The sequence below is a fragment of the Equus przewalskii genome, chromosome 26, assembly GCF_037783145.1.
Source record: "Equus przewalskii isolate Varuska chromosome 26, EquPr2, whole genome shotgun sequence".
NCBI classification, from domain to species: Eukaryota; Metazoa; Chordata; class Mammalia; order Perissodactyla; family Equidae; genus Equus; species Equus przewalskii.
Genome location: NC_091856.1, coordinates 30,392,970 through 30,420,829, shown reverse-complemented (window position 1 = coordinate 30,420,829; position 27,860 = coordinate 30,392,970). Strand labels below are relative to the sequence as shown.

Here is a 27,860-nt window from a genome sequence, read left to right as displayed (position 1 = left end):
TTTTAGCAGAATGAACTCATGGATATTTATTTTATACTTTGGGTTACAATCCAATACTACATTATTTATTTTGTTGCTTGAATTCTTCCAGCTTTGGCCACTGAGAGCTCTTTCAGTTGGCTCCTGCATCCCTCTGACATACCACAGCACTGTTTTGGTTGGTTGGGTGGTTTGAGCTTCTCCTTACTTTCTGGCACTACAAAATGCTACAGGCTCATCTTATCCATTTCTTGCCCCAGTCCTGAACCAGATATTTCTCCAAGGAGTCTTGGTTCCTTTTTATTAGATAATGGTATTAGAAACCAAGATGTGGGGGCAAGGTAGGCTTGTTGGTACTGGGGTATCATTGTTTCTAGGTTATCTCAGCTGGCAGAGCAAGGAAGTGTGTGTGTGTGTGTGTGTACTAATCCACATATATCTATATCTATAAATATTTCTGCACGTACCATCTATATCTATATTAAACTAAACATGAGTTCCTACTGATGTCTCCAACTCCAATCCATCATCATATGGATCATTCTAACCTTCTCCCTTTGCTTGTCTGTAACTTCCCACTCCAACAGTGAGAAACTTGCCTCCCGCCATCTGCCATCCATTTCCTTCATTGTTGAATTCCAGTATTCATATATAGTGGCCCCAGAATTGTGACCCATCGCCCTTGGGAAACTACTTTATCAAACAGAGTACAGTGCTTACATACAGTTCCTTTCGTCTTCAGTCCTACGGGCTCCATTCATTTCCAAAGTTACTTAGGTCAACACCTTTTTCCCTCACCCTCCTCAGTGAGGTTGTTTTGTACATTTATAATACAGGTAGATTCTTCTGTTATATTCTGCATTCCATTCTAGGACCCCTTAATCTCCACAAAGAATTTTTTTAAATTTGTATATACTGGGGTGGTATACTCTTGGTGCTGTAAAGTTCTATGGGTTTTCACAAATATATAGTGTCATGTATCCAACATTACATATCATACAGAATAACTCCACCACCCTAAAAAATCCCTTGTGTTCACTAAACCCTCTCCTCTTCTCAAACCTCTGGCAATCACTGATCTGTTTATCATCTCTATAGTTTTACCTTCCAGAATTTTTTTTGACATTTTCCAGAATGTCAAAAAAAGGGAGGGAAGGGTAGTAATCATACATATGTCGCCTTTTCAGACTGGCTTCTTTCACTTAGCAATATGCATTTAAGATTCATCCACGTCTCTATATGGCTTGACGGCTTCTTCCCTTTGGATGAATACTACTCCACTGTATGGATTACCAGTTTGTCTATGCACTCACCAATTGAAGCATATCTTACTTTCAGTATTTGACAATTATGAATAAAGCTGCTATAAACATTTGTGTGCTGTTTGTTTGTGTGTGCATGTGCAGGCATAAGATTTCAAATAAGCTGATAAATATCTAGGAGTGCTAATTGCTGGATTGTACCATTTTGCATTCCCACCAGCAATGAATGAGAGTTTCTGTTGCTCTCGATACTTGCCAGCAATTGATATTGTTTTACAAAGTTTTCTTTGTATTTTATAAATTCTAATAGGTGTGTAGTGTTTTTGCATTTCCAACAACAAACAATGTTGAGCATCTTTTATATGTTTATTTGCCATTTGTATATATTCTTTGGTGTCTGTTCAGATCTTTTGCCCATTTTTTAAATTAAGTCATTTTCTTATTGTTGAGTTTTAAGAGTATATTTTCGATACAAGTCATTTATCAGATATGTGTTTTGCAAATATTTTTCTTAGTCTGTGCTTTGTCTTTTAATTCTCTTTGTTAAGAGAATGTCTTTTGTACTTCTGCAACTCTTTTGAGGCATGGAAATTTTTAATTTTAATAAAGTCCAACTTATCAGTTTTTTCTTTCATGGAGTGTGCTTTTGGTGTTATCCAATAATCATCACCAGGAGGGCATGTAGATTTTCTTCTATGATTCTCCTAAATTTTTTATAGTTTTGTCTTTTACATTTAGATCTATGATCCATTTTGAGTTAATTTTTAGGAAAGGTCGAAAGTCCGTGTCTAGCTTCATTTTTTTATACGTGTAAAAAAATGTTCCAGTTGTTCCCGCACCATTTGTTGAAGAAATTACCCTTTCTCCACTGAATGCCCTCAATGCATTTGTCCAAGATCAGTTGACCATACTTGCCTGGGTCTATTTCTGGGCTCCTATTCCGCTCCATTGTCCTAGGTATCTATCTTTTTTTCAATATCAAGCTGTCTTGATTATTGTAGCTTTACAGTCAGTCTTGAAATCAGGTGGAGCGAGTCCTCCGACTTTGCTCTTTCTCAGGATTGTGTGGCTACTCTAGGTCTTTAGCCTCTCCATATAAACTTTAGAATCAGTTTGTTGATATTTATAAAACAGTTTCCTGGGATTTTGACTGGGATTGAACTGAATCTACAGATCAAGTCAGGAAGAACTGACATCCTAATAATGAGTCTTCTAATCCATAAAATGGAATATCTATTTCTTTTGATCTACACTGATTTCTTTCATGACTGTTTTGTAGTCTGCCACACATAGAACCTGTACACACTTTGTTAGATTTATACGTAAGTACTACTTGTGTGTGTGTGTGCTATTGTAAATGATTTTTTTTTTCAAATTCCAATTCTTCATTGCTAGTATGCAGGAAAGCTTTTGTACATTGATCTTGTGTCTGGCAACCTTACTATAGTCACTTATTAATACTAGGAGGTTTTTCTAATAGATTTCTTTGATATTTTCTACATAGACAATCATGTCATCTGTGAATAAAGACAGTTCTATTTCTTCCTTTTCAATCTGTATATCTTTTTTTTTTTTCTTGTTCTATTGCCCTAGCCAGGACTTCCAGTACGATGATAAATGGAAGTGGTGAGAGAGCTCAGCCCTGCCTTGGTCCCAGGCACAGGTGGAAAGCACCTTGTGTCTCACCGTTAAGAATGATGTTGGCTGCAGGATTTTTGTAGATGTCCTTTATCAAGTTGAAGAAGTTCCCCTCTATTCCTAATTTGCTGAGATTTTCTTTTTATGATTAATAGGTGCTGAATTTTGTTAAATGCTTTTCCAAATCTATTGATACAGTAATTGATTTTCAACTATTGAACCAGTCATGCATACCTGGAATAAGTGCCAGTTGGTCATGGTGCTAATAAGCTTCTAAAACACAGGCTGCTATTTTCACTATTACTGTTTTGGTGGTATAGCGAGCACTGGAGTTTAGCCCCTGGAGACTAAGATATCCCCTGGGAAATTTCACAACAGTATTACAGATTAATAAAGCAGAATAGGTATGAACACAAAGGCCTTTATTTAATCAACCACAAATAAAAACAATCAAAGCATAAAGCAAAGAAAAATCCAGGTTTAAGAATACTATGTTTTCTTAGGAGGTCTATTTTGCCACAAATTTCTCATAAGCCCATTCACAATTTTCTTAGAAACCTGGAGTTAGAAGGGAACTTAACAGCCCTACCCTCTCCCTGACCCCACCACCAGATGCTGTTCTACAGTCGCTGTGAGAAAGCCCTGTTTGTTCTCTGCCTCAGCCTCTCTGGGTAGGGAACTATTCTGTATTAGGAGAAAGCAACTGCCTCCCCACTTCTGTTCCTGGTCCCTGTACTTAATGATTAGGCCCCACAGGTTATTTTAATCAACTTCCCCATAAGAAACCCTTAATTACTTGAAAACCTTGATTGCTTCCTCTCTGAGTCCTCTCATTCAGAGATCCTTTACCTGATCCTTGTGTAACATGCTTTCTTTTCACTTGCTCTCTGGCCACCGTGATACTGACATGCCACTCCTGTGTGACAGCCCACCCCCCTCCCCCACCGCCACCTTCATGTGAGGCACCCAGGACCACATAACTGTCCAGGAGCGTTGGATAAAGCATAGCAGAGTGAGATTACCACACACCTATCAGAATGGTTAAAATTAAACAAATCTGAAAATATCAATTGCTGGCAAGGATCTGAAGCAACACAAACTTTCCTTCTTTGTTGGTAGGAATGCAAAATGGTACAGACGCAATCCAGCAATGCACTGCTAGGTATTTACTCAGCTTATCTGAAATCTTATGTTCACAAACAAACAAACAATACACGGATGTTTCTAGCAGCTTTATTCATAGTTGTAAAAATTCAAAGTAAATAACATGTCCTTCAATAGGTGAATGCATAGACAAACTAGTAAATCCATACAATGGAACAGTATTCATCCAAAAAAAAAAAAAAGCCTCAGGCTGGCCCTGTGGCCCAGTGGTTAAGTTCAGCAGGCTCTGCTTCGGAGGCCTGGGTTTGGTTCCCAGGCGTGGACCTACACCACTGGTTGGTGGCCATGCTGTGGTGGCAACCCACATACAAAACAAAGGGATACTGGCACAGATATTAGCTCAGTGACAATTTTCCTCAAGCAAAAAGAGGAAGATTGGCAACAGATGTTAGCTCAGAGCCAATCTTCCTCAACAACAGCAAAAATAAATAACTTAAAAAAAAAGTCATCAAGACATGGATAAATCTTAAATATGTATTGCTAAGTGAAAGAAGGCCATAAATGTATGATTCCCTTTTTCCTTTGACATTCTGGAAAAGGTAAAAACTATAGAGATGGTAAACAGATCAGGATCTGGGTCACTGTCGTGCTCTCCATACCAAAACCTGCCTTCTTCCTTGGACAACTTCAACATCACTGTGAATGACCGTGGCCTCAAGGTCCCCTCAACTTCAGCAACTATTAGGCACCTACTACTTCAGTCACCTCCTTCTCATAATCACCCAGGACTGCTGTACATCAGAAACCCTCAATTCCAGTCTTGGGCCACAACTTTTAAGCCTCCTGGTCCTTACCTTCTCCTTGAGCCCCCACTGTGCCCATCCTTCCCTCGCACCACACCCTAGAGTCCCTTGCAGCCCTTTTCCTCGGCATCCTTGTCCTCTTGAGCAGACTGACCGCCTAGCATCTGTTATCTCAGCCCCTCCTTTGCCAGTACTCTAAGTTCCTTCGTCCCCTGGTCCTTGCAAACAATCTGCTTTGCTAACCCCCAGCTGTGGATGGATCCAACCATTCGCCCTCCTAGCTCCTACTCCTAGCCTGCAAAGCGCAACTGGAGAAAACCGTCTACCCTCATGCACTGGGGCTACTTTAAAAGCCACAATCTGCATTTCATCTGGGCCATGGTCTCTGCCCAAGAGTCTTTCTATATTCCCATAGTCAGCTCTCTCCTTTCCCCTGGAGTGGGTTTTGCAAGCTTTCTCCAAACCTCTCAATCTTTCCACCCCATTGCTTCCCCTTTCACCTCCTATTTCACGGAGGAAAGAGAAACCATGAACCTGCCTGCACCACACCTACAAGTGGGCCTGCATCTGCATCTTTCCTTTCTGCCCACTCGCCTCTTACAAGGAAGAGGCCCCCAGGTCTTGGCCTCTCCCACCTTCTCTGGGACTTCACTTCCTTAAGTATTCCCTCTCTCACCTCATTTTCCTGGTCTACTGGCTCCTTCTATTCAAAATATGAACATTATCAAGGCTCTGCCCACTGAAAAGAAAAAAGGAACATAAAACCACCTCCCTGACATCTTCGCTCCCTCCAGCCACTCCCTTCTTTTCATCTGTCTCCTTGGAACCACTATTCTAAGCATCACCTACACCCACTTTCTCCATTTCCTCACATCTCCTACCACTCAAGGCCGCTACAAGCCAGCTTCCATTTTACATCCGCACAACACTGCTCTTGCTGAGCTCACCAGCACGCCCACGCTGCTAAATGCAAAGGCCTCCTTTTTAGTCCTATCTTAGTTGACCTGTTCTATAACTTTCCCTCATCCTTGAAACACTGATTCAAGACAACACCCTTTCTGGGTGTTCTTCTTGCCCCCAGGCTGCTCTCTCTCAGCCCCCTTACCTCTGCCCCGCCCTTAAATCCTCAGGTTCTCACCTGAGCCTGTTTCTCCCTGGATGATCTCATCTACTCCTGCGGCATCAAACACAGATGACTCCAATATCTGCATCTCCAGGGTGGACCCCCCACCCCCACCCCGACTTCCAGACTCCAAGATCCGATTACCTGCTGCATGGTTCAGCCCCCATGTCCACACGTAACTCACCTCCTACTCTCACAACTGCTCCTCCTTCTGTATTCAAGCCCAAAGAAGGGTGCTGCCAAGTACCAGAGGCCCCTCCTTTGCCCTTCCCTGTCACCTCCCTCCAAATCCAGCCAGTCACCAAGTGCTGTCATTCAGTCTCCTAATACTCTCTTGAGCCCAGCCATTGCACATGCCTTACCCCTCACCTGATTAATGGAACAGACTCTGATCCAGTCTCCTGGCCTCCCTTCCTACTGCCCATGTCTCTCCTCTGGTTTCCCCATCCTAGTGCTGATTCCTCCAGACTGTCTGTCTCCCACATCAGACTTCGAGCTAACAGCAGCAAGGGCTATATCGAGTTTACTGTTGACCCTGAACCTAGCACAGAGCCTAGTACACATTCAGTAAATGTCCACTGAATAAATGAATGAATATAACCAGAAGTAATGAGCCTCCACTGTATAGTGAGTTTAAACAATGGGGAAAGAATAGTTTGGAGGTAGCATTGGAAGGGAAGAGAAGGCTAATGTTGTCTCGCAGCCCTGTGATAAATGAGGCCTAGAACAACAGGGGGTCCTACAGGAGCAGTTGTCAGAAGAAAGGAGGAGCCCCTCAGAAAGGAAACTCACCAGCTATGTGACTTTGAGGAGGCTGCTTCACTCTCCAGAGCCTCGGTTTCCTCATCCACCAAACAGCTTTAAAACATCCACCTCAGTGGGCTTTGTGAAAACTGCATTAGATAATGCAGGTAAGATGCTTAGCACAGTATCTGTCTCAGTAAGATGAGCCTAAGTGCTCAATAAACGTCTTTTGAGTAGTCTTGATTAAAGCCAAGAAGGAGGAGGAACCAATGCGTAGGCTAACGAGGCACGGGAGTTCAGAAGGCAGAACTGAGAGTGACGGGGTCTCAGCAGACTGATGGGGAGAAAGCTCAGAGCAGGAAGGAAGAGAGAAGAGAGTCCACGGTGATACCTGTGTTTTCCTTTCTGGCCATCATTCCCAGTGTCTTCCTGTCAGAGCACCCCGACTTTCCCTGAGGAACCAGCACTGCTCCATTCTCAGCCCCTGCCCCTACCTCCACGGGAAGGCCTTGTCTGAGACCGGCCAACCAGAGCCTCACGTCTTCCTGGCCAGAGTGATGAGATCAGGATGGGATACAAGTCAGGGCAATGGGAGCCCTTGAGTCTTAATTCTAAGACATCAGATAGAGCTACTGAAGAAGAGGCAGGACTTTTCTGCTGGGGTTGCCCTCAGAATGAGCTGTGAGCCAGGAGCTGTTGGCAGTCATCTTGCAGCCCCAGACGAGTCGGCTGCCCGAGAGGGAGCCAGCTGCGAGGAAAGCAGGACCTAGAGGTGCAGAGAGCAGCGCTGAGGTCAGCTGGTGATGCCCCAGGCCCCTGGCGATATGCGAAGTCCAAGTTCTCCCTGGCTTTGTTACATAAGCCATTAAGGCGCGTTTGAGGCAGGGTTTCAGTCATTAGGAACTATATACAAATGAGTCCATGAGAAAACGAAAAGCAGTCCTCCAGGGCAAAACGTCGGGGACCTTGGCCCTGTCCACTATCCGTTAATATATAAGGGTCCTGAGACCCCAAGAGAGGAAGGGGCTTGCAGAGTCTGGACTAGAACCAAGTTCTCCCAATTCCCTCTTCCAACTTTTCTGAATTCTTCAGCATCTTCAGGACACAATCCCAACCCTACTAGGAGCAAGTGGGCCCAAGCCAAAACTTCCTTCCAGCTCGCAGCTCCCACTCCGCTGCACCTTCCTGTAAAGCTAATGTTACTGTTTACTACATGCCAAATGCTGACCTAAACCTTTACAGCCACGATTCTCGTTTAATCTTTGAAAACCACTTGAAAAGACTCTTCCTGTTTTACAAACGAGGAAGGTGAGAGGTTGAAAGCCAACATACGATCATACAGCCAATAAGCTGTAGCGCTAAGACCCAGACTTTAGGGCTGTTTGACTGCCTGCGACCACAGCTTCTCAGCCTATTGTCAACAGATCCCTAAAGGGAGGGGGTGGGCAGCCAATCTACTAAAATTAAATGCAAATTTATATATCTGTGCATTTATCTGGGGGCAAATTCATGTGTGATACTGTCAGAGTTTCGAAAGAACCCGTGATCCAAAAAAGGTCGAGAACTTCTGCAGTGCGTGGTGAACTCCTTGTTCAAGACACAGGCCTGCCATACAGACCCTGAGTGAACTCGCCGAGCTCCTCCATCTCGGGGGAAGCAGGCAAGCCCCCAGGGGCTGACCAAGATACTGGCCACTGGGTTTCTGGTTTGGCCACAAGGAGCCTCAAATGCCCCAGCAACCTCCTTCCAAACAGCTGATCTTCACATCCCCCCTTATTTCTCCAAAACGTTTGGATGCCGACTACATGCCAGACACTGCGCTAAGAGCTCTCCACATATCATTTCATTTAATTTTCATAACAACTGTGCAAGGTGAGCACTACTATTATGCACATTTACAGATACGGAAAGTGAGGCTAAGAAAGGTAAGTGACCTGCTTTCCTTATCTGGATTCTGACGAGGAGCCTTGTTCTCACATATGAAAGTCCACCAGGAAGGATGCCAATCAATTCATCTCAGGAAAAGCGGCCCCGGTGGCTGACCAGGCCTGGCTGTTGGCCAGTTTTCAAACCAAAGCTACCAGGGCTGTGTCCAGGAGCTGCCAGCTCTGAGTGGCTCACAGGCCAGCAGGAAGACCATTTCTCAGAGTATTCTGTTTGGGAAAATACAACTTTACTTCTGGCTCGCTTCACCCACTTGGTGTGAGCTGGACACAATGCAATTGTTTGCAGAACAAGCTGCAATGCCCTTTGCCAAGCTGACCTGGCCTCCGCGTGCAAAGCAGATTACATCAGAGCCCCCAGCGGCCCTCCTCCGGGAGCTCTGCGGCCAGTCAGAGGTGGGACTGAGCTGGCTCCCACTCAAATAGTTTTGCTAAGGAAACTATGAATCCCCTGATAGTGTGTGCACATCTGGTTTTTTTTAAAAGACTAAGCTCAGTTGAAAAGGAAAAGATTTTGAAAAGAAAGAAAAAAAAGAAACAAAAGGCTTCAGAACTTCTCTTTGCAAAACAAATGGTACAGTCCCTACCGCAGATACATCCAGGCTTCTCTTAGTTCCTATTTTATCTCATAAAACAACACCAATGCTAACTCCAGCCTTGATCCACAGACTACTCGCTGAGGCCCCTGCTGTACTTGGGTGGCAGCTGAGGCTGGGGAAGCCTGGAGAGGGCTGAGCAATGGTGATACACAAGATCTGGCATTTCTGAGAAGGAAGGCCCAGCGTGAGGGAGGGCCCAAAGGGAACCCAGGCCGTGACCCAGATGTCCAGTCACGCACACTAGGCAACCTCTAGGCCACTGTCCTCATTTGGAACCAGAAAAACAAGAAGAAAGAAGAGAAACTGTCAACAGCACTATTTAGAGGTTTGATCTATCCAAAGAGGGTCTTTCAGGGTGCCTTCTACTGACGATCGTGTTCTGGCAGGTCTGGCTGAGACCCCCTAAGTCGGTCCAAGTTCCCATCATCATTCCAACAAGTGGGGATGCAGATCTCCATACCTGGAGCAAAGGTTCTCATTGGACCAAGTCAGTTTGTAGAAGTATGTACAGGGTCACTGACCAGGCCATCAGGAATTCAAAGAAATTCAGTGCACGAAGTGTTTCCTGAGCATCTCATTCATTCACTCCACGTATACTTACTGAGGGTTTACTATATGCCTGACATTGCACAAGGTGGTAGGGGACGCAGGGATAAACAAGATAGACATGGTCCTGCCCTCAGGGAGCCCACAGACTGGCAAGGAAGATAGAGACTACAGGGTTACACAAAATGAGGACAGACGAGTAAAGGATCACATACAGAAGTACAGGGTGCAGTGAGGGAACATATGATGGGGAGACCTTACACAGGCTGGGGATTCAAGGAAGGCTCCCCAAGGAAGTGACATTCAGGCTGAGATCTGACTAGGAGTCGAACAGGGAGAAAGAATTCTGAGCCCAGAGGACAGCACATATGGGAGCCTGACGGGACAGAGATATGGTACATCAGGAAAGAGAAGGACGGCCCAGATGGCTGAAGCCCACAGAGTACAGGGAGGGACAAAAGATGGAGGAGGGGGGCGCGGGGTAAGGGGGTGGTAGACGGAAGCCAGATCCACCGTGCAGGACACTGCAGGGCACGTTAAGGTGCTCGAACTTTAGCTTAAGTGGAATTGGAAGCCACTAAAATGATTTCAACACAGAAAAGATGTGTTCAGTTACACCTGCTTTGTGAAAAAGGACTGTGATGGCACAAGAATCCATAAAGGTGGGTGTTCAGGAAGAAGGGTTTGGACCTGGGGCCAGGTGCCTAGGGCTCCCAGCCTACAAGGGCCAACAGATTGCTGTCTGGACAGGCACATGCAAGGGGCGTTGCTTACCTGGTTAAACCTCCGGGTAAAGGCCACAACGTTGGGAGCGAGACTATGTTTCTCCTTCTTACTCCATCCACAGCTGGCTAGTTCCTAGGAAGCACAGAGTCAGTTTCAACAGTGATTCTAATTGGGATGCAAACACACCAGGGGCATCTAATTGGAATGTGAACACAGAGGTGGGGAAGGGCTGAAGCCCTGGTTATCCACGTCTTCACCAAGGTGGGAGGGGGCTCTCCTCCTCTGGAGAGGAGGGCTGGGTCTGTGGGTGGAGGTGCATCCTGAGGCCCCCCAGAGGTAAGAAGTGGAATACATTTCTCCACAACCCCAGCCACATTTCCCAGGGCTGCTGTGCCAAAACACGCTTTATCCTACCACTGCCACTCTGCCGGCTCCCCTGGGACCAGAAGTCCCTTCTTAACACAAATTGTCTGAGAGGGCATGATGTTTTAACCAACAGGACTCATCCCCCAGGCTAACTCAAAATTAAAATCTGGCTGAAGGATCTCAGATTTCATCAGCCACGTGACGTCCTCCCTTCCTGGAGCCAGGGAAAGTCCCGCTCCAAGCCCACAGCAATCAGAGGCTTCTGGGATTACCTTGATTCCTTCCTGAAGTTGGCCCCTCCCACCTCGCATATAACTCATTACCTAAATGCCTGGCATTCTCAGCTTGTGCCTTAGGGAGCCCTGGCAGACAATGGAGGAAAGGGGGTCGATTCTAAAGTTCTCTACCCCTAAGTTACAAGACCTCCTTTTAATTTATATCAGGCCTCGTATTATTAATAACATTTGTTTTTGCCACACACCTGGAACTTTTATAAGATCTTTAGTGAGAGTGAGCTGCCCAGCAGTGGAAGAGAGGCAGATCAGGGGTCTACTAGGAAGTCACGGAGGGCAGTGGGAATGGCCAAAGGCCAAACTTGTTGGCCGAGCAGTTACGCCTGAGGTGCTGCGCCCTCCAAAGGCATCGCAGGGGCCCAGCTCTACGTCACAGAAGCCTGGCTTGTGGCAATGTGGGAAGCCTGGCTGAAGGCAATGGGTGGCTCTGGAGAGAAGATGAATGACCTGGACTTGAGAAGGCTTGGGAACCAACCAGGAGCTAAGAAACACAGCTCCTCTTCCTGGCTGCCTCACTTCTATAAAGGGCATCCTCCCCCTCCCAGGACCCACAGGAAAAAACCACCATCCTTGACCCTGCCAAGTCCTTCACCCTCACAATTTAGACCCCTGGTAACAGAACGACCATGATATTAATTAATGCTACCACGATCAAGAATCCCCCACATGCCAGGTGTTGGACTGCGTACCTCATATGTTATCTCACGTAATCCTCACCACATCTATTTTAACCAAGAGGAAAAGGACTCAGTATCATTCATCATCTTGAGTGAAGACTTTGACTCCACTTCTTTGCAAAGGAGACAAGAATCTCTTTGAGACGTAGAGTTTCCCTCTGTTTACCATGATTCTCCTTGTTCTGAAAATGTATGTTTGAGGCTCTTTTCAAATGTCCATTTGACCTACCTCAGTTACATTTACTCCTCTCACCCTGCTCCGACTTAAAACACAGACTTTAATTGTTTTGCAAATGTATATTATTCCCCTTTTGAAGTTTAACTGTGAGGACAAGAGCCTCTCTCCCCTGTGGGTCCCAAAGCCAGTCCTGGAAAGGCATGGGTTATAATCTGGCAGAAAAAAGAATTCGTAAAACTGATATTCAAGGACTGAGGGGTAGTTATCGCCCAATTTCTGGCTCACAGTTGCTCCCTTAGTTTTTTCCTGACTTCTTTAATAAACAGCAGAAGTTACATACACATATGTGTGTGTGTGGTGTGCACACGTGTGTGTGCGTGTGTGTGCACGTGAGTGTCCGTTTAATTCAGAGGCTGTGGTCTTATTTCCACACTGTGGGTAACTTCAGAGGGCATCCTGAAAGGGAGCAGTGTGGACCTTACAGTGAGACAGGCCCAGGTCAGATCCTGGCCCTCCACACCCCGGCTGCATGAGGCTCATCTTCTCAGAACCTCAATTCTCTCATCTTAAAATGGGTATGAGACTATATTTATCTGTGAAGCTCACACAGAGCACCTGGCACGATACAAGTACCTGACCAAGGTTCCCTCCCTCCCTCTTCCTAGGGTCACACTGCTGTCACTCAGTTCTAACTCCACATACCCTCTTCTTTCTCCCATAGCACACTCATTGCTGTCTCGAACTATTAACAAAACCTATTATTATTTATCTTTCATTTTGCTGATGTCCATTCAGGCAGGAACCAAAGCAGGTACTTAATACATCTGCCCTGAATTTATTTGATTTGAACATTTCTAAGATACTGATTCCAAAACGGTTTGTGCAGTTCTTGGATTTTGACAATTCCCTAAGGAACTTTTTGCACTGGAAGACATGTAACATTTAAAATTAAAACCTCCACAAAGTAAAACATTATGTTTGAGAAGTTCCTTGATAAAGTGGAAGAAGCAAAAGGGCTTAGAGCCAAGACCTCACTCTGAATCCCAGCCCTGTCACTTATTTCCTGGGCGACCCCAGGTAAGTTAACCTCTCTGGGCATCAGTTTCATCACTGATGAAAACAGGGATGCTGAAACTAACTCCACAGAATTGTGGCGAAGACCAAGAGCAGTAAAGCCTGACAAAGGAGGTGACATACGGGGCACAGGCCTGACTCACGGGAGATGCCAAGCAGCATCTGTTGAATGAATGGAGTATGAGCATTCCTCAGTGTTGAAATCTCCCAAATTCAGTGCAGAAAGATTTATCAAGACGTCAAAAGAAATAATACCATTCTATCTACAATAAAACAAGTCCTGGGCCCAACCTCCTTGGCACTGTTCCTCTCCTGTTTGGCCTTATAGGAATACAACAGATTCCATCTGTGTGAAGTGGGTTTGGAAAATGTGAAGTAATAGAACAAAACTCTTCCAGTCACTAATGCCTAAAAAAGGTCCACGCTATGGAACTGATTTGGGTGTAATTAAGTGAAAATTGGCCAGAGGAGGCAGGGCTGGTTCTAGAAGGGAGACAAAGGGCTGGGCTGAGGCTGGTAAGGCCCTAGTAGCCCTGTGTCCTTGGTGAGCCACTCCGCTGCCCCTGGGCTGTGCTGGGACCCTGATCTCACCCAGGCTGTGCTTGGCTCTGAGTTCTCTGCTGAGGTCAACTGGATGTGAAAGGAGAGGAAGAGCCTGTACAGTCCTTTGCCAGCTTCTTCTGGGACCTGTCCTCTGTCATGTGGCTGTTCCCCGGGTTCATCAGGGAGAAAACAGAAGCTGTGAGAAAAAGACTTTCTGCTACCAAACGTACAAATTCATCTGCATCTTCTCCTTTCCTCTGGCTTTAATGGAAGAGTGGCCCTTTCCTGCCAGGACACACACTCCTCCTGCCTCTGGGTCCCATCCCCTCCCCCTGCTCAGAGGCCTTGCTGTGCCCTCCCCATCCCTGTCTCTTCACCCTCTTCCTCTCCAATTTCTTCTTCCCACTGCATTATAATGTGCGTCAGCCTCTTCCATTAATAATAATAACAATGATAGTAACGTATCTCTTGTAGACCTCCTGTCTCCTCCAGCTCCTGCTCACTCCCTTTCTTCTCCTTGCAGGTGAGTTTCTTGAAAGGATTGTCAGTTCTTACCATTTCGACCCGCTTCCCTCTCCACCTCCTTCTCGGTCCCTTCTCCCTCTGCTCCACTGAAATCGCACTTTGCTCTACCAGCGACAGCGTCGGGCTAGGCAAGCTTCCTGCCATGTTCTCGACTCCCTGCCCTGGCCTTCAGCCCTGGTTCTCCTGGTTGTCTTCCCACCTCTTGGGCCCCTCATTCGCAGTCTTATTTTCCAGTTGCTTTTTTCTTTTCCGACACATGTCCCTACCCTCACCCCCATCTGCCCAAGTTCGTCTTCTACGTTCTTAGACGTCTGTATTCCTCCTTGGAAGGTCACATATGCTGCCATGGTTTCAACTACATGTCTCTGTCCAGCCCAAGTCTGTCCTGAGCTCCAGACCAGGATATTCAGCTATCTCCTGGACACCTTCCCTTGGCATTCCCACAGGCACCTCAGAATCAGCAGGCCCCACCAAAAGGGTGTCTGAACAGCTGCCTTAAATAAAAAAAACACCGAACAATGTGAGATTCATTTGGACATCCATTCTGACTGTCAAAGGAGAATGTTTATTACAAAGAAATATGGAAAAAAATCCCTAACTGATAGAAAAACAACCTCGTCTTAGTACCCGCATCTGCAAGCATTCCTGGACGACGGCAAGAGTCAACTCTGGTGTCAGTTCACCCTGCAAAGCTTCCCTGGGCCACACTGCCAGCAGCACCCCCACCAGCTGCCAGTTTTGTGCTTAGTGATCTGGGAGTCAGATGCCTTGTGGTGGCCTGAGAAAGGCCTGACACTGATCATGTCTAGGATCAATAAGGTAAGGCCCTGGAAGAGGAGACCTGGGGAGCAGGACAAGTCCTCCCTGAAGACCCCCACATGATCTAGGCCATCAGGTCACAGGAAGCTGGTGCCAACACCTGGCCCTTCCACACATGTGCTTAATTATGACTGCAGTCTTCTCCAAATCGCATTCCTAAAACATACCCACATGGAAAATGCACCATGTCAAGGAAAGGTCACTAAATCTGACCTCAGGGACCACCACCAGGCTGGCACCAGCCTACATTACCATTTTGCTTAATGGCAACCTTTTTCCCTCTTCCCTCCATGTTTCTCCCCATTTTGCCATCCTACCCTCTGGAACAATCTTCAGAAGAACTAGCAGGACAATCACACACTTAGTCAAAGGAGTTCTAAAATCACCCCTGGGAATGGGTAACCCACTGAGGCACCCACTTCGGGGTTGGGGTGGGGTCTGAGTAAGGAGTAAAGCATTCAGGACTCTCACACCTCACTGTTGGGTATGCAAAATGGTACGGCCACTTAGGAAAGCAGATGGGCAGTTCTTATAACATTAAGCACACACTTACCCAATGACCCAGCAGTCTCACCAATGTAAACATGTGTCCATACAAAAAACCGTACGTGTGTGGTTACAGCAGCTTCATTCCCAATTTCCCCAAAGTAGAAACAACCCAGATTCCCCTCGGCTGGTGAAGGGACAAACAAACTGTGATACATCCATGTAATGAAAAGCTCCTCAGCAAGCAAACAGGAATAAACTACTGGTACACGCGCCAACACAGACGGACAGCAAAGGCTCTATGCTCAGTGAAAGAAACCAGACACAAAAATATTTTATGATTCCATTCATAGGACATTCTGGGGAAGGTAGAAAGCACAGGGACAGAAACGAGCTCACCGGCTGCCGGGGGCTGAACAGGCAGCAGACCGATGGGCACAGGGAGCAGGGGATTTGGGGTGATGGACCAGCTTGCTCTCTGGATTGCGGTGGCTCCGTGAGAACACACATTTATCAAAACTCACCAAACTGTTCACTCAGAAGGGTGAATTCTACTGGATGAAATTTAATTTCAATCTTATTCTAACCTCAGTAACTACGACTTAAAAAAAAAAAAAAAAAAAAAGGAAAGGAAACAGCCCAACCATCCAGGACTGAGAAGGGAAGTCCCGCAGTAACCATTGTGCAAAAGGGCCAGAGAACAACGGACTCAGACTGGAGCGGGGCAAAGGGCCTGACGGACAACCAACGCCATCGGAGACAGGACAGAAATAAAAATACAATAGCTTGAAAAAGTTTGAGCACGTGATGAAGGCAAATGACAATAGAAAAAAGGAATTATAATCTCAGGGAATAATAAATAGTATACATTTAATATGTTTAGATATTTTATATATATATTCCAATATTAGGCAGTTGATGGATTGAAAGAAAACAGAATCTGTGGGTCCCTGACACGAGGCACAGTCTCTCTTGAACGGCCCAGGGTCATTAAGGAATGAAACTCAACCCTGGCACACTCCTTAGCTTGGCACTGAGTCATATTTACAAAGCCATATTAATAGCGAATGCTATTTGTTAGTGTTCAACTTTTAGAGCCAATCTAAGGAAAAGTGTGATGGGATTGGCTGTAGCTGCAGAATGTCAGAATGTTAATTTAACGAATTTGACAATGAAAATGTTCAGCTGCCAGAGGCGGCAAGTGGAGAAGGGGAGGAAAAGCAGAGGAAGTGAGCAGTCAAGAGACATCAGCTGATGAAACAAGAAGGAGAGGTTTCAGTGTGCCAAATAAAGTTCCAAAAGGCATCCGTAGAAGAAAAAAGTTTAAAGAGTTTACCTCTGGAGAGGAGACGGGCATAAGTGATCAAGGCCTTTCTCCAGAAGCTCTTCTGTACTATTTGATTACCATGTACAGGATTACTTTGAAACAAATTTTAATAGATGACATATTACACTATTATACATTGTAAACGTTCTAAAATTAAATTTTAACAGTTGAGTAAATACTCAGAAGTATACAAAATTTGTATAAAGTCATAACCTGCTTATAACTTATCAGCATCGACGTTTATAAAGAAAAGGTGGAGCAATCATGTGACAATCAGGACCAGCTGGGCCCTCGGGAAACATGCCTGTCCTCAGGGAGACGTCCCGGCTTTAATCAGGCGCAGCGCAAAGGAGGCGGCAGCTAACTGGGGAGCCAGGATAGCCTCGCGGAGCGCTCGTGCCAGATGCTTAAACCCTCCCTGGAACAAAACCGGCTGGAATGAAAAGTGGAAGGAAAAGAAAAGGGACAGAGGGACAGGAGACAAAGATGGAAGAAAGGAGGGAAGAGAGGGATAAATGGTGCGGCGAAGGAAGAAGGGAGGAAGGCAGGGCCAACTGAGGGCCAGCACTGTGCTGGAGTGGTCAAGACGGACCAGCCGAGGCCTGCAGGAGTGCAGTGTGTCCAGTGGGGGAGACAGACATGACCAAAAATCACCATAACTCAAGATGACAAAGGACAACTGTATTTTCCTGCTTTGTTTTCCAAGGTGGAGTCCTAAAGGAAATTTGCTAGATCCAGCCTTCTGAGTGGCTGTCAGTGGGCTGAGGTGTCTTTAGCTCTTTCTTAGATGGGGACGATGATGACAGAGAAAGAGCGGAAAGGGTGAGTAGAAAGGATAAGGACGGGAGAGAATGCGAAAAGGGAGGGACAAAGGTAGCTGACAGTTTATAAAGCACATGTACATTCATTGATTTACTAGAGTTAAAGCCTGTTTTAAGAAACGCAGCAGTGAACAAAATATAAATGCTCTGGCTTTGATGGAGCCGATGTTCCACAGCAGGGAGAGAGATGAGAAATTTGTAATAAGCCAGACAGTGACAAATCCTTTGACAAAATATTCATCGGGATGAAGGAGCGGACTATTTGGAGGGGATGCCCCAGAGACCTGGCTGATAAACTGAAACTGGAGTGGAGATACGAATGAGGTGGGGCAGCAAGCTCTGCAAGTCACTGGGGAAGAGGGTTCCTGGCAGACGGAAGTGCAGATGTTAAGCCACGGAATCAGGAATACCATGGAATCTCTGAGAACAGCAGGGTGGCCAGCGTGGTTGGAGCCGAATGAGCCTGGCGGATGGTGGGAGGAGAGGTGGCAGAAGGAAGTGGCGGGGGAAGGCCAGATAAGGGCTGGATTCATTCTGAGGAGGATGGGAAGGGATGGAGCAGAGGCAGCTCTCAATAGCCCCATGCATGTTAGGTAGGTTTTAGTGCCATGATCACATGAGCGAGAGAGTGGCAGATAGATCCAAAGCCATCAAGTGCTCTTCTGCTGTCCTGTAATGTAGTTTGTACTATAATCTCACAAATGGGGTATTATAATTTTCTCATGTGAGAGCAATTCACTTTAGTAATTGGAAATAAACACCTGCTAGGGGCTGTGTGTGTGGAGATAAGAAGGAGGCTGGGCCCACGGAGAAATGAACACGGGGGCCCCACAGGGCCTCAGAACCCCCAGCTGGACAAACCACAGCAGGAAAGAATCACTGGGGACAAATTGGCGCCTTCTGTGGAGTCAGGATGTGTGGATGGGGGCGGAGACCACTGAATGAATAGAAGTAATTCATCTTTCTCAGCATTCAGTCATAATAGTTTGTATAGAATAGCAACATTTATAGCCACTACTGTTTCATCAAATCCTCCAACTACTGTTTGCTTAGGAAACGTAGATTTAGGGTCATGAAGATGATGCAAATTTCCCAAAACATTCCCTCTCTAGCCCTAGTGCTGTGCAGCTCTGCACAATTAGAACCAGCTGTCAACGCAGCGCAGCAGCCAGCCGCATCCCTGTGAACAGTCACCCATCCATGTGACAGAGAAAGGCCCCGATGCACAGAACGGAGAGCAGCTCCGGGAGCGCGGCTTGCCCAGATTCCAAAGCCAGATACGAGGCCCACGGGGCCACACATTCCTTTTCTCCTCTGACACTGGGGACTGTGCTCAATTCTCTTGCTCCATATTCTTGGAAAATGTTTTTTCCAAATAACATCATTATTCAGATGTTCTCTTTTAAAAAAGCATACACTTCGTTTTTTTATTACGGACCTAGAACACATTCACTACAGAAAACTGAGACAATACAGAAAGCCCATAGAAGAAAATTTAAATCATCATTAGCCTAATACCCAGAAAAAAACAGAGTTTACGTTTTGGTCAATAATAGTAACAATAACAACAACAGCTGACATTTACTGAGCCCTTACTAGGCACTAGGCACGTCAGTCATTTGACATATATCTATCCACTGCTCGCTGAATTCTCACAACACACCTATCGGATAGGTACGATTATAGCCCCATTTTACAGATGAAGAAATGAAAGCTTAGTTGGAAAAGTTACGCAATTTGCTCAAATCCTCATATGTGGTCAATGTGAGAGCCAGGATTCAAACCAAGGCGACTGTTCTAGGAGCCTGGACCTTTAGCCACAGAGCACCTCTGTCTCCAGCACGGTGGCCACTCCCCACTCGCAGATGCAGGGACGCGCACGCACGGGTGCGCGCACACACACACGCACACACTCACTTGCTCTCAACTGAGCTCATCCTGAATCTGTGGTTTTATAACCTGCTTTTGTCCTTACCATGGTACAAACATTTTCTCATAGCTGCCCCATCCCTCCTTCTGTAGAATTCCTACGAGACACACATGACATCTCCTAGAAACAACTCATCATAGTCATCTCCTTTTGTTTTTCCTCTGAGTTCTAGGAGAAAATTTCAGCTTATCTTTTAACTCTACTTTGGTTTTCTGGACTATCTCATCTGCTGCTGTCTCCACTGCAATGTAAATTTGGTAATCATGTTCTTAAGCCCAATTCACACCTTCTTAGTCTTGATCTTCATATACTGCAGGGTCATCCTGAACACTGCTGGGAGCACAAAATGAAATTTCTGGAAGTACCTGCTTCATGCGAAGATGCAGGCTCTGACCTAGTCTGTACACCGCCTTCCCTCTTTTGGCCAACTAAAACTTTTCTGTCTGGTGAGTATGCTAAACACCACATCGGAAACTGGAAAAGTTAACTCAAAGGTTCCAGGACCACGTGATTCTACCAGTGCGTCCTCTCAGACTTTTAAAGAACACCTCATTCTTATGCTAAATAACTTATTCCAGAGCAAAAAGTGATGCAAAGAAGCCCCAAACCCTAACACCCAACAAATACAGAACAAGGGGGAAAAGAACCGTCCTACATGTCCAGGTAGGTTTGTCTAGGAAATACTAGAATAAGCTAATGTTTTGAAAACTTTAACAAAATAACAGCACATCAATAAGTCAAAGAAGAAAAAAGTGATATGCTCCTCTTAGATACTGAAAAATAATTAGCAAAATGCAATATTCATTTGAGATTTTAAAAAAGAACTTTCAGAAGCTCAGTAATATCCATCTGAAACCCACAGCCATCGTTACACAACAGAGAAACACTATAGGAATTTGAATTAAAATTAGAAACAACAGGTGGCACAGCCTTTCTCAACCGGGTTCTTTATCTGAACCACAGAGCACTGAAAATGATTTGAGTGACTTTCTTAATTCTCCTGAGAACGGTACATTCATTACATAAAATGGACCTTTGGGCATTAGGGTTAATTCTCTCATGGATTCCCTGGTTGAGAAAGGCCTAGAAGCTATAATCCAGTGCTGGCCAATAGAAATATAATGCAAACCGCATATTTTAAATTTTCTAATAGCCAAATTTAAAAAAGGAAAAAAACAGGTGAAATTAATTTAACAATTTATTTTACTTAACTCAGTATGTCCAAAATATCTTTCAACCTTTAATCAACATAAACTACAACAAATTATTAATGAGATCGTTTACATTCCTTTTTTTTTACTAAGCCTCCAAAACCTTTTAGACTAAGTTTTGGTTTTTACACTTACAGAACACCTCAATTTGGACTAGCCACATTTCAAATGCCCAGTAGCCACATGCAGCCACCATATTGGACAACACAGCTCTAACCAACATACAAAGGTATGACATTGAAATATAAGGTACACTTATGGAAAAGGAGGGGTCAGGCAGGAGAATGGAAGGCAAACCGAAGCCCCATCAGCAGGGCCAGGGGGAGGCAGGGGCCCAGGCAGCCAGCTAAGCACCAGAGAGGAAGGTCAGCCTGGGACAAGAAGGCAGACGGAACAGGGGACGAACTCACAGGTGACTGCCCTAGGTTCTCTATGTCCCCGTCACTTAAGGTCTATCCCCACCTCTGCTCCCCTGTCCCCTCAAAGGGAGGTGGAGCTGGTCACTAGTGGCTCAGGTAGATCCAGCTGCAGCTGTTAGAGGAACGCGGGTTACAGACGGAATGAAGTACTTTCAAAAAAGATCGAGAGAGACACTTGCAGTTCCCACTGGCAGTTTCATGTTTTTATGCGGACATCCTAAGTCGGAGTCCTGGGTTCTAATCTCAGCTGTGCCCCAAACCCCCTCTGAGATTTTGGGTCAGTCCTTCCCACGCGAGTGGCTCCATTTCCTGTCTGTAAAACACAGTGGCACTGGATGGTCTTTAAGGTCCTCCCAGCTCTCCCATCTACATGCCTAGGGAAGCAGAGGTCACATGTGCAGCCTTACACAAAAACACTGTGAGGTAAGAGCTGCCCTGGGAGACCGCGTGACCGCAGTGATTTTCTCTCTCCAAGTGTTTTGAGGGGGTGTGCAGAGGTTGAGTCTGAGAGACACAGTCCAGAAGGGGTGGGGGCTTCTAGGCACCGCAACGTTCCACAGGGATGCAGTGGACATGCCAATCTGGTGAGGCAGGAGACAGGAAACAGCTGGGGAAGCAGGCTGGGGGCAGACAGGGACAATGAACAGAAAAAGCACAACGACCAGGGCAGACTCAGGTTTCACAGAGAGGGAAGGGAAGGAAGGGGCATGCGGAGGGAGGGAGAAGGAAAGAAAAGAAAAAGAGAGAGGAGAAAGAGAAAGGCAGCGGAAGGCAGAGGGTTAAATTCCAGGTGGGATCAGGCACGGCTTTGGGGGAGAAATATGAGAGGCCAGAGGTGCGTCCAGGTAGAGCAGGCAGGGAGAGGGGCGTGGGAGGCCCCACTGCGCACTTGAGCTGTCCAGAGCAGGAGAGGAATTCGCAGAGAGAGCAACCGATGGGCAGCACACACACAGTCCCAAATGTCTCCATGTTCCCCACAAAAGGCAGTCTCAAAGGTCCGCGTGTCGGCAGCAGATACAACCCACTGGTCAGACACCAGAGAGGCAACACTGGTCACCTTACACCTGGGACCCATCTGCAGAGGCTGAGATCCAAACCGTGTGGCCCCAAATCTCACCAGACAGGAAGAGAACACGTGGGAACACATTAAGATAACCAACCCCTAGCCGCAGGGTTCCTCCTCACTTTGAGAGGCATGCAGGGTCCTTCTAGGCGAGCTCAGTCCTATTCCCAGGCTGAGAATAATAATAATAATAACAATAATGATAAAACAATGACAAGAGCAGCTAACAGATTGTTTGCTGTACACCAGGCACAAGGCTAAATACTTTTCTTACTTTATGCCCCTTCATCTTTTAACAATGGCATGCACCAGGAAGGGCTATTACTGCCCCTTGTTTACACATAAGTAAAATTGAGATTCAGAGAGGATAATTAACTTGCCCAAGGTCACACAGCAATAAGAGACAAAACTGGGATTCAAACCCAGGTCTACCTAACTCCAAGACCCAAGCTCTTAACCACTGTGCTCTCAGCCTGGCCAAGCATTGTTGCCATGATTTTTCACCCACATTTTGAATAATACTGACTATCTACAAAGTGGATGGCACTCTAAGGTTTAAACAATGAGCAAGAGGTGGGAAAGGAAGAGAACTACAAGTTTCTGCGTGCTTCTTCCATTCGAGGTTCTGTACAATGTGCTCTTATCTGCTTTATTTTGCTTAAGTCTCAAAGCCAGACCATGAAGCAGATTTTACTATTCCATTTTACAGATGACAAAACTGAGGCTCATGGAGATGAAGTAATTTATGCAAGTTCATCTAGGTAGTAAATGGCAAGCACCAGAGCCTGAGCTTTTAATACAAAAAGGTCCCAGAAGGAGACTGAGGTACAAGGTAAGGCAATCAGACAGGGGGCTGGGAGTAGGCAGACTTCACTCAGAAAAGCTGACCTGGGGTTGGGGAGCTATAGAAAATCATATGAAGAGCCTGGAGGTTGCACAGGGGCTGAAGGCTGTCCCAGCCTTAAGGACGTCCCCCAAGCGCCTCCCTGCAGTGTCAGGCCTGATTCAGTACGGAGCCAGGCAGAGCTGCAAGAGGGGCCACAGGGTAAGACTTCCTTCACCAAAATAATAGTTTCATGGAACGCAGTACACTGCAAGGTCTTCTCCCGCACCCCCAGCAACTTGCTTTTCGATCACAAGCAACTTGAAGCCCCTGGACAGGGCAGGATTTCTGGAAACAAAGCCAGACTTTTGACAAATTCCAGCAATGGCTACACAAGACATATCACAGGGGTGCTGGGCTGTTTTGACATTCGAACATCCTGATGATGACCACAGATGGCCAGTGTATAAGGAGACCAGGAGGAACAGCTCTTTCAGAAAAGCTGTTTCCTCTCCTGAAAGGCTAAAAGGAAAAACCAACCTTCCAAATGTTTGCTCTATCCAGGGACACTTACTTAAATTAAAAGTGTGAGGAAATCTTCCAGACAATGGAGCCACTAGCCTCTGACGGTGTGAAACCACCTTTTGTAAGACAGGGAGCAAGACCACGGCTTCAACCCCACACTCAGGCCCGGCCAGCTGCTCAGCTCTGTCTCCAGCTCCATCTAATCAGTAACACCCAGCCAGTCTTCACAGAGTGCCCTCGTGCCAGGCACTGTGTGGGGTTCAGGGGACAGAGCAGAGAACGAAGCCTTTGCCTTCCAGTGCAGGAGACAGGCATTAATTATGAACCTGTTACTAAGGCCCGACGGCAAGTTCAGAGTATAACGGAGGGCTGGCTTACCTGAGGAGCAGGCAACTAACAGTGAGCCAGGTGTGTGTGTGGGAGAGGACTGGCATGGAGCACAAGCATGCCAGGCAGAGTAGAGCCAGTGCACAGGCTGAAGGTAGATCCAAGAACCAGAGAGGCGGCCAGAGCAGGTGAAGCAGGGAAGTGGGTGGGGAGGGCCAGAAGAATGCTAGAGAGGAAGGGAGAAGCCAGATCCCGCATGGCCTGCACACTCATCCTAAAGACTTGAGACTGATCCTAAGGGCACTGGGAGAACCAGTGGAAATTTTTAAGGGGCTCAGTGATGTGGATAGAGATCTGAAAACTGCAGAGTGGGCAACGGAGTAGGATGGGGCAGAAGTGGGTGGAGAGATGTCCACTGGGAGACGAGCATATAAGTTCAGGAGGAGGCAAGAGGGTAGCCTGAGCTGGGAGGTGGCACTGGGGACAGAGAGAGGAGAAGGGAGGGGAAACTGGGTGTAGGCACTGACTAGGAGCAGGGAATGCGGGAGAAAGAGGAGTCGCCGATGACGGATGCCATGTTTCTGGCCTGACAGGGTGGGCAGGTGTGCCATTCCAGGGGTGGGGGACCACAGCAAGATTTTGAGGAAAGAATCATAGGTTTGGTCTGGGGCATGCTGTGGCCAGAGGGCCTGGGGACTTTGGCTTGTGCTTGCTCAGCTTCTTGAAGGACACGCAGGTCTGCCAGTGCCTGTAGAACCAAGGCCCAACAGCCCAGGGCATGGCATCTGAGGCCTCCACAGTGGGACCACCCTATTCTCTAGTCTAATTTTCCACAATGCCCTTCACCTCTCCTTTGCTCCAGCCAAAGTAAGCTGCTCACTCGTCCCCGTACATGGCCACCCTCTTCCCAACTGCCTTACCTATGTTCACGCTGCTCCCTCTACCTAGAATGCCCTTTCTTCTGATCTTGTGTCCAAATTATACCAATCTTTCCAGACCATGAACAAACAGGACCCCCTCCGGGAGGCTTTGCCCATTGCCCCGGGCTAGATGTACCGGCTCCCCACCCGGACAGCACTTAGTGTGGCCCTTATAATCATTTATACAAATTTCTTACCTTTCCCATTAGACCCAGGATTTCTCTTTCATCCTTGAGTCCCTGACACAGCAGGCAGGGAGCCTCACACAAGGTCAGTATGTGCTGGGCGACTGCATTAATCATGGAAGCCGCCATCCCATGCTGGCCCCAGGAATGCCTCAGCAAGCCATGTGAAGATCATCTGGAAGAAAGTCTCCTCAAATTCCATTCAAGTGTGCAGCTCCATGCAGAGACCTCAGACCTCTGGCCCTCTTGCACATCAGACTCCTCCAGATACCACTCAGACTTCAAGGATTGCCTAAATCTTGACTTCAGCATGTATGCAGCTGAGACTGCTCAGCCCTGACCTGACCACCTCCACATCAGAGGGCAGCCGGCTTAGTGAGGCATCCTGCAGCCGCAGCATCACCTCAAGGGGTCACCTGGGGACTGAAATGGACTGTGGGGCTGCAGGCAGAGGCCGGCCACAGCCTGAGCCCTGAGTGCTCCAGGTCCAAGAGGAGGGAAGTGGGGCAGAGGAGTGGGGCTACTCTCTGTAAAGCGGGGCAGGGTTGGGAGAGATGGTGCAAATTCTGCTGTGTAGGGAAGTGTCTGGGCATAACATTTTGAGAGGCTTGCCCTCTCCAAAAAGTTTATCCACAATGCAGAGGGGGGCAAAAAAGAGAGAGAGAGATCACAGCTCTTTTTATGAGTAGGTTTTATCCAAGAACTTCATATTTTCCACTGAAGGAAAAGCCAATCTACATCTAAAGATTCAAACTCTCAAAACCTACACTCAAGAGAAACAATCTCCAGTCATAAATTTAAAGTTTGCTTTAAACTCTCATTTCCCAAGAGAGCCGGGGCTTCTGAGCCCTCCACGCCCCTCATTAGGACCTGCCCGTCTGCCAGTCTAGTCGGAAGGCAAACAACACAGGCTGTTTGCAATGACGAGCAAACACTAATGAATTTTGTAGCACGTCTGGTGCTTGAATTTATGGATCATAAAATCATCTGGCTGCTTCTCACCCCGTGCTGACATGCCAATGAGGCAACCCCAAGTATTTACAGACCGGAAGAAGCTGCCAGGACCACTCTGCAAGAGGGAGGCTGGGGCGGGGGGAGTACCCATTAACCTTACCCTTAAATATAAACCCATTTTTATGCTCCGACATTCAGACTAAATCTTGGCAAGCAAAATCCTATTAAACTATTTATTTTTTTAAACACCTTGGGGTGTGAGGGAGTCAACCTAACTATTTCAATTGCAGACAGGTACAAACTTAGAAGTTACCAAAATGGCTTTTTAAACATTAGCCAGATGTAGTAAAGGATTTAAAATGCAGTTAGGTTTTTCCAGTTAGACACATAATTTGTCTAATACACCCTAATGAATTCTGAGCGTCTAGAAGAAAGGCACTTCCCCACATATCCACAGCCACCAGGGCAGACCTCCCCACTGCCCAGCCAAGGCGGGGCCCCCGTCCTGGCCACACTGCCATGACCACCCTGGGGGACTTCTTCCACCCCAGAGGAGGTCTTGGGGAGCCTCCACAGAACCCAGACGGCCCACACTGGTCACTGGCTATCTGGGGCCCTCCAAAGACCAACTTTCATCCCTCAAAGAGTCGTACGTCAGAGACCACAGGAAGAGTTATTAAAATGCAGCATGAGCTCCTGCATAAGAGGATCTTTCTTAACTCCAAATAGCCATGTAAAGCTCACTTCCTAATGGCCAACTGTCCCCACATCTGACCTAAGCTGTGCACAAATAAAGGCTGTCTAAACACGGAGGATTTGGGGGCATTAATTTGCTGGAGCCAACACTCATTTAAGCAACTCCTCCCCAGGCCTCCCATCCTACCATCTCAGGCTCCGTTTAGAAGCCTGCGCAACATGAACACGAAAGGCACTGACTGGAGCAAACAGGGGTCTCAGAGATGGAAGGTCCCCAAGAGGCAAATGACATATTAGGACAAGGGGACGTTGAAGGACACTGGTTCCCCCTTACTCACATTTTGGGAGTGTACGCCCAGCTTCTGACCATAGCTGTTTCTCCGAGAACTGCACCTTACCCTCAGCCCCACCAGAGAGGTGACCACCTTGAATGACATAAACCTGACCCCCACTGGGCCATTAATTATTCCTTATGTATGAGTCTGGAACCGAGATGGAGGGAGAGAGAAGAGAATTCAGCCTCTAGGGCTCAGGAGCCCCGGGCAGCCATCCTGTGCCTCTCTTGCCAATAGGGAGTCAGAGGAAGCCAGTGGAAGCCCTGAGAAAGACGTGAGAAGGACAGAGGAGAGAGACGAAAGACTAGCATCTGGCTAGGCCTCAGGGCCCAGAGTCCAGCTCGCTCTCTACTTCCAGGTGCCGTGAGACACCCCTTGAGGTTTACAGCAAATTCCCCTCTTTTTTTTTTTTTTTTTTTGGCAAATTCTTCTTTTGTTAAGCTGGCTTGAGCTGTTTTCTGTTACTTGAAACTGAAAACATCCTGCCTCACCTGGTCTCCCACTGCTCTGCTCTCACAGCCCGTCAGCCTGGGTGGCCCCAGTGAAAGAAAGAGCGAGGAAGGGAAGGGAAGGCCTGATGGAGGCCAAGGCTTAGAAAGCTCCTCTTTCAGGGAAACCAATCAAACAGGAACCCAGGGACCTCCTTGGAAGAGTCAGAAGCCAGGAACCATAGACCAGGGACATGGCTTCCAAACTCTGAGGAATTCTAGAATCTGTTGACATTCCCAGCATGCAGCTTTGCTTCTCTGCTTCCCTCCAGTGGGGTTAGCCGTTGAATTTCAACAAAATCAGGGCTGTGGGCTAACCCTTCAGGGAAGTGGGAGGGGTGGAGGTTAAGAGAATAACCTGCCCCATAGGCACCCTGGGGGACATTTGCTCCAGGGTATGGAGCTTTC

General features: G+C 46.8%; 1 protein-coding gene across 50 annotated transcripts in view; it reads right to left on the bottom strand.

Moving 5' to 3' along the window:
- RALGPS1 (Ral GEF with PH domain and SH3 binding motif 1) overlaps positions 1 to 27,860 on the bottom strand; it is a 309,385-nt gene that overhangs the window by 167,375 nt on the left and 114,150 nt on the right. For all 50 annotated transcript variants that reach the window (XR_011533384.1, XR_011533386.1, XR_011533385.1 and 47 more), the window contains exon 5: positions 10,516 to 10,599. Coding sequence is in view for 47 of the 50 variants with exons in the window: in XM_070595478.1 (XP_070451579.1) it covers positions 10,516 to 10,599 (84 nt within the window). In the remaining 3 variants the exon portion in view is untranslated. The remainder of the gene's footprint in view (positions 1 to 10,515; positions 10,600 to 27,860) is intronic.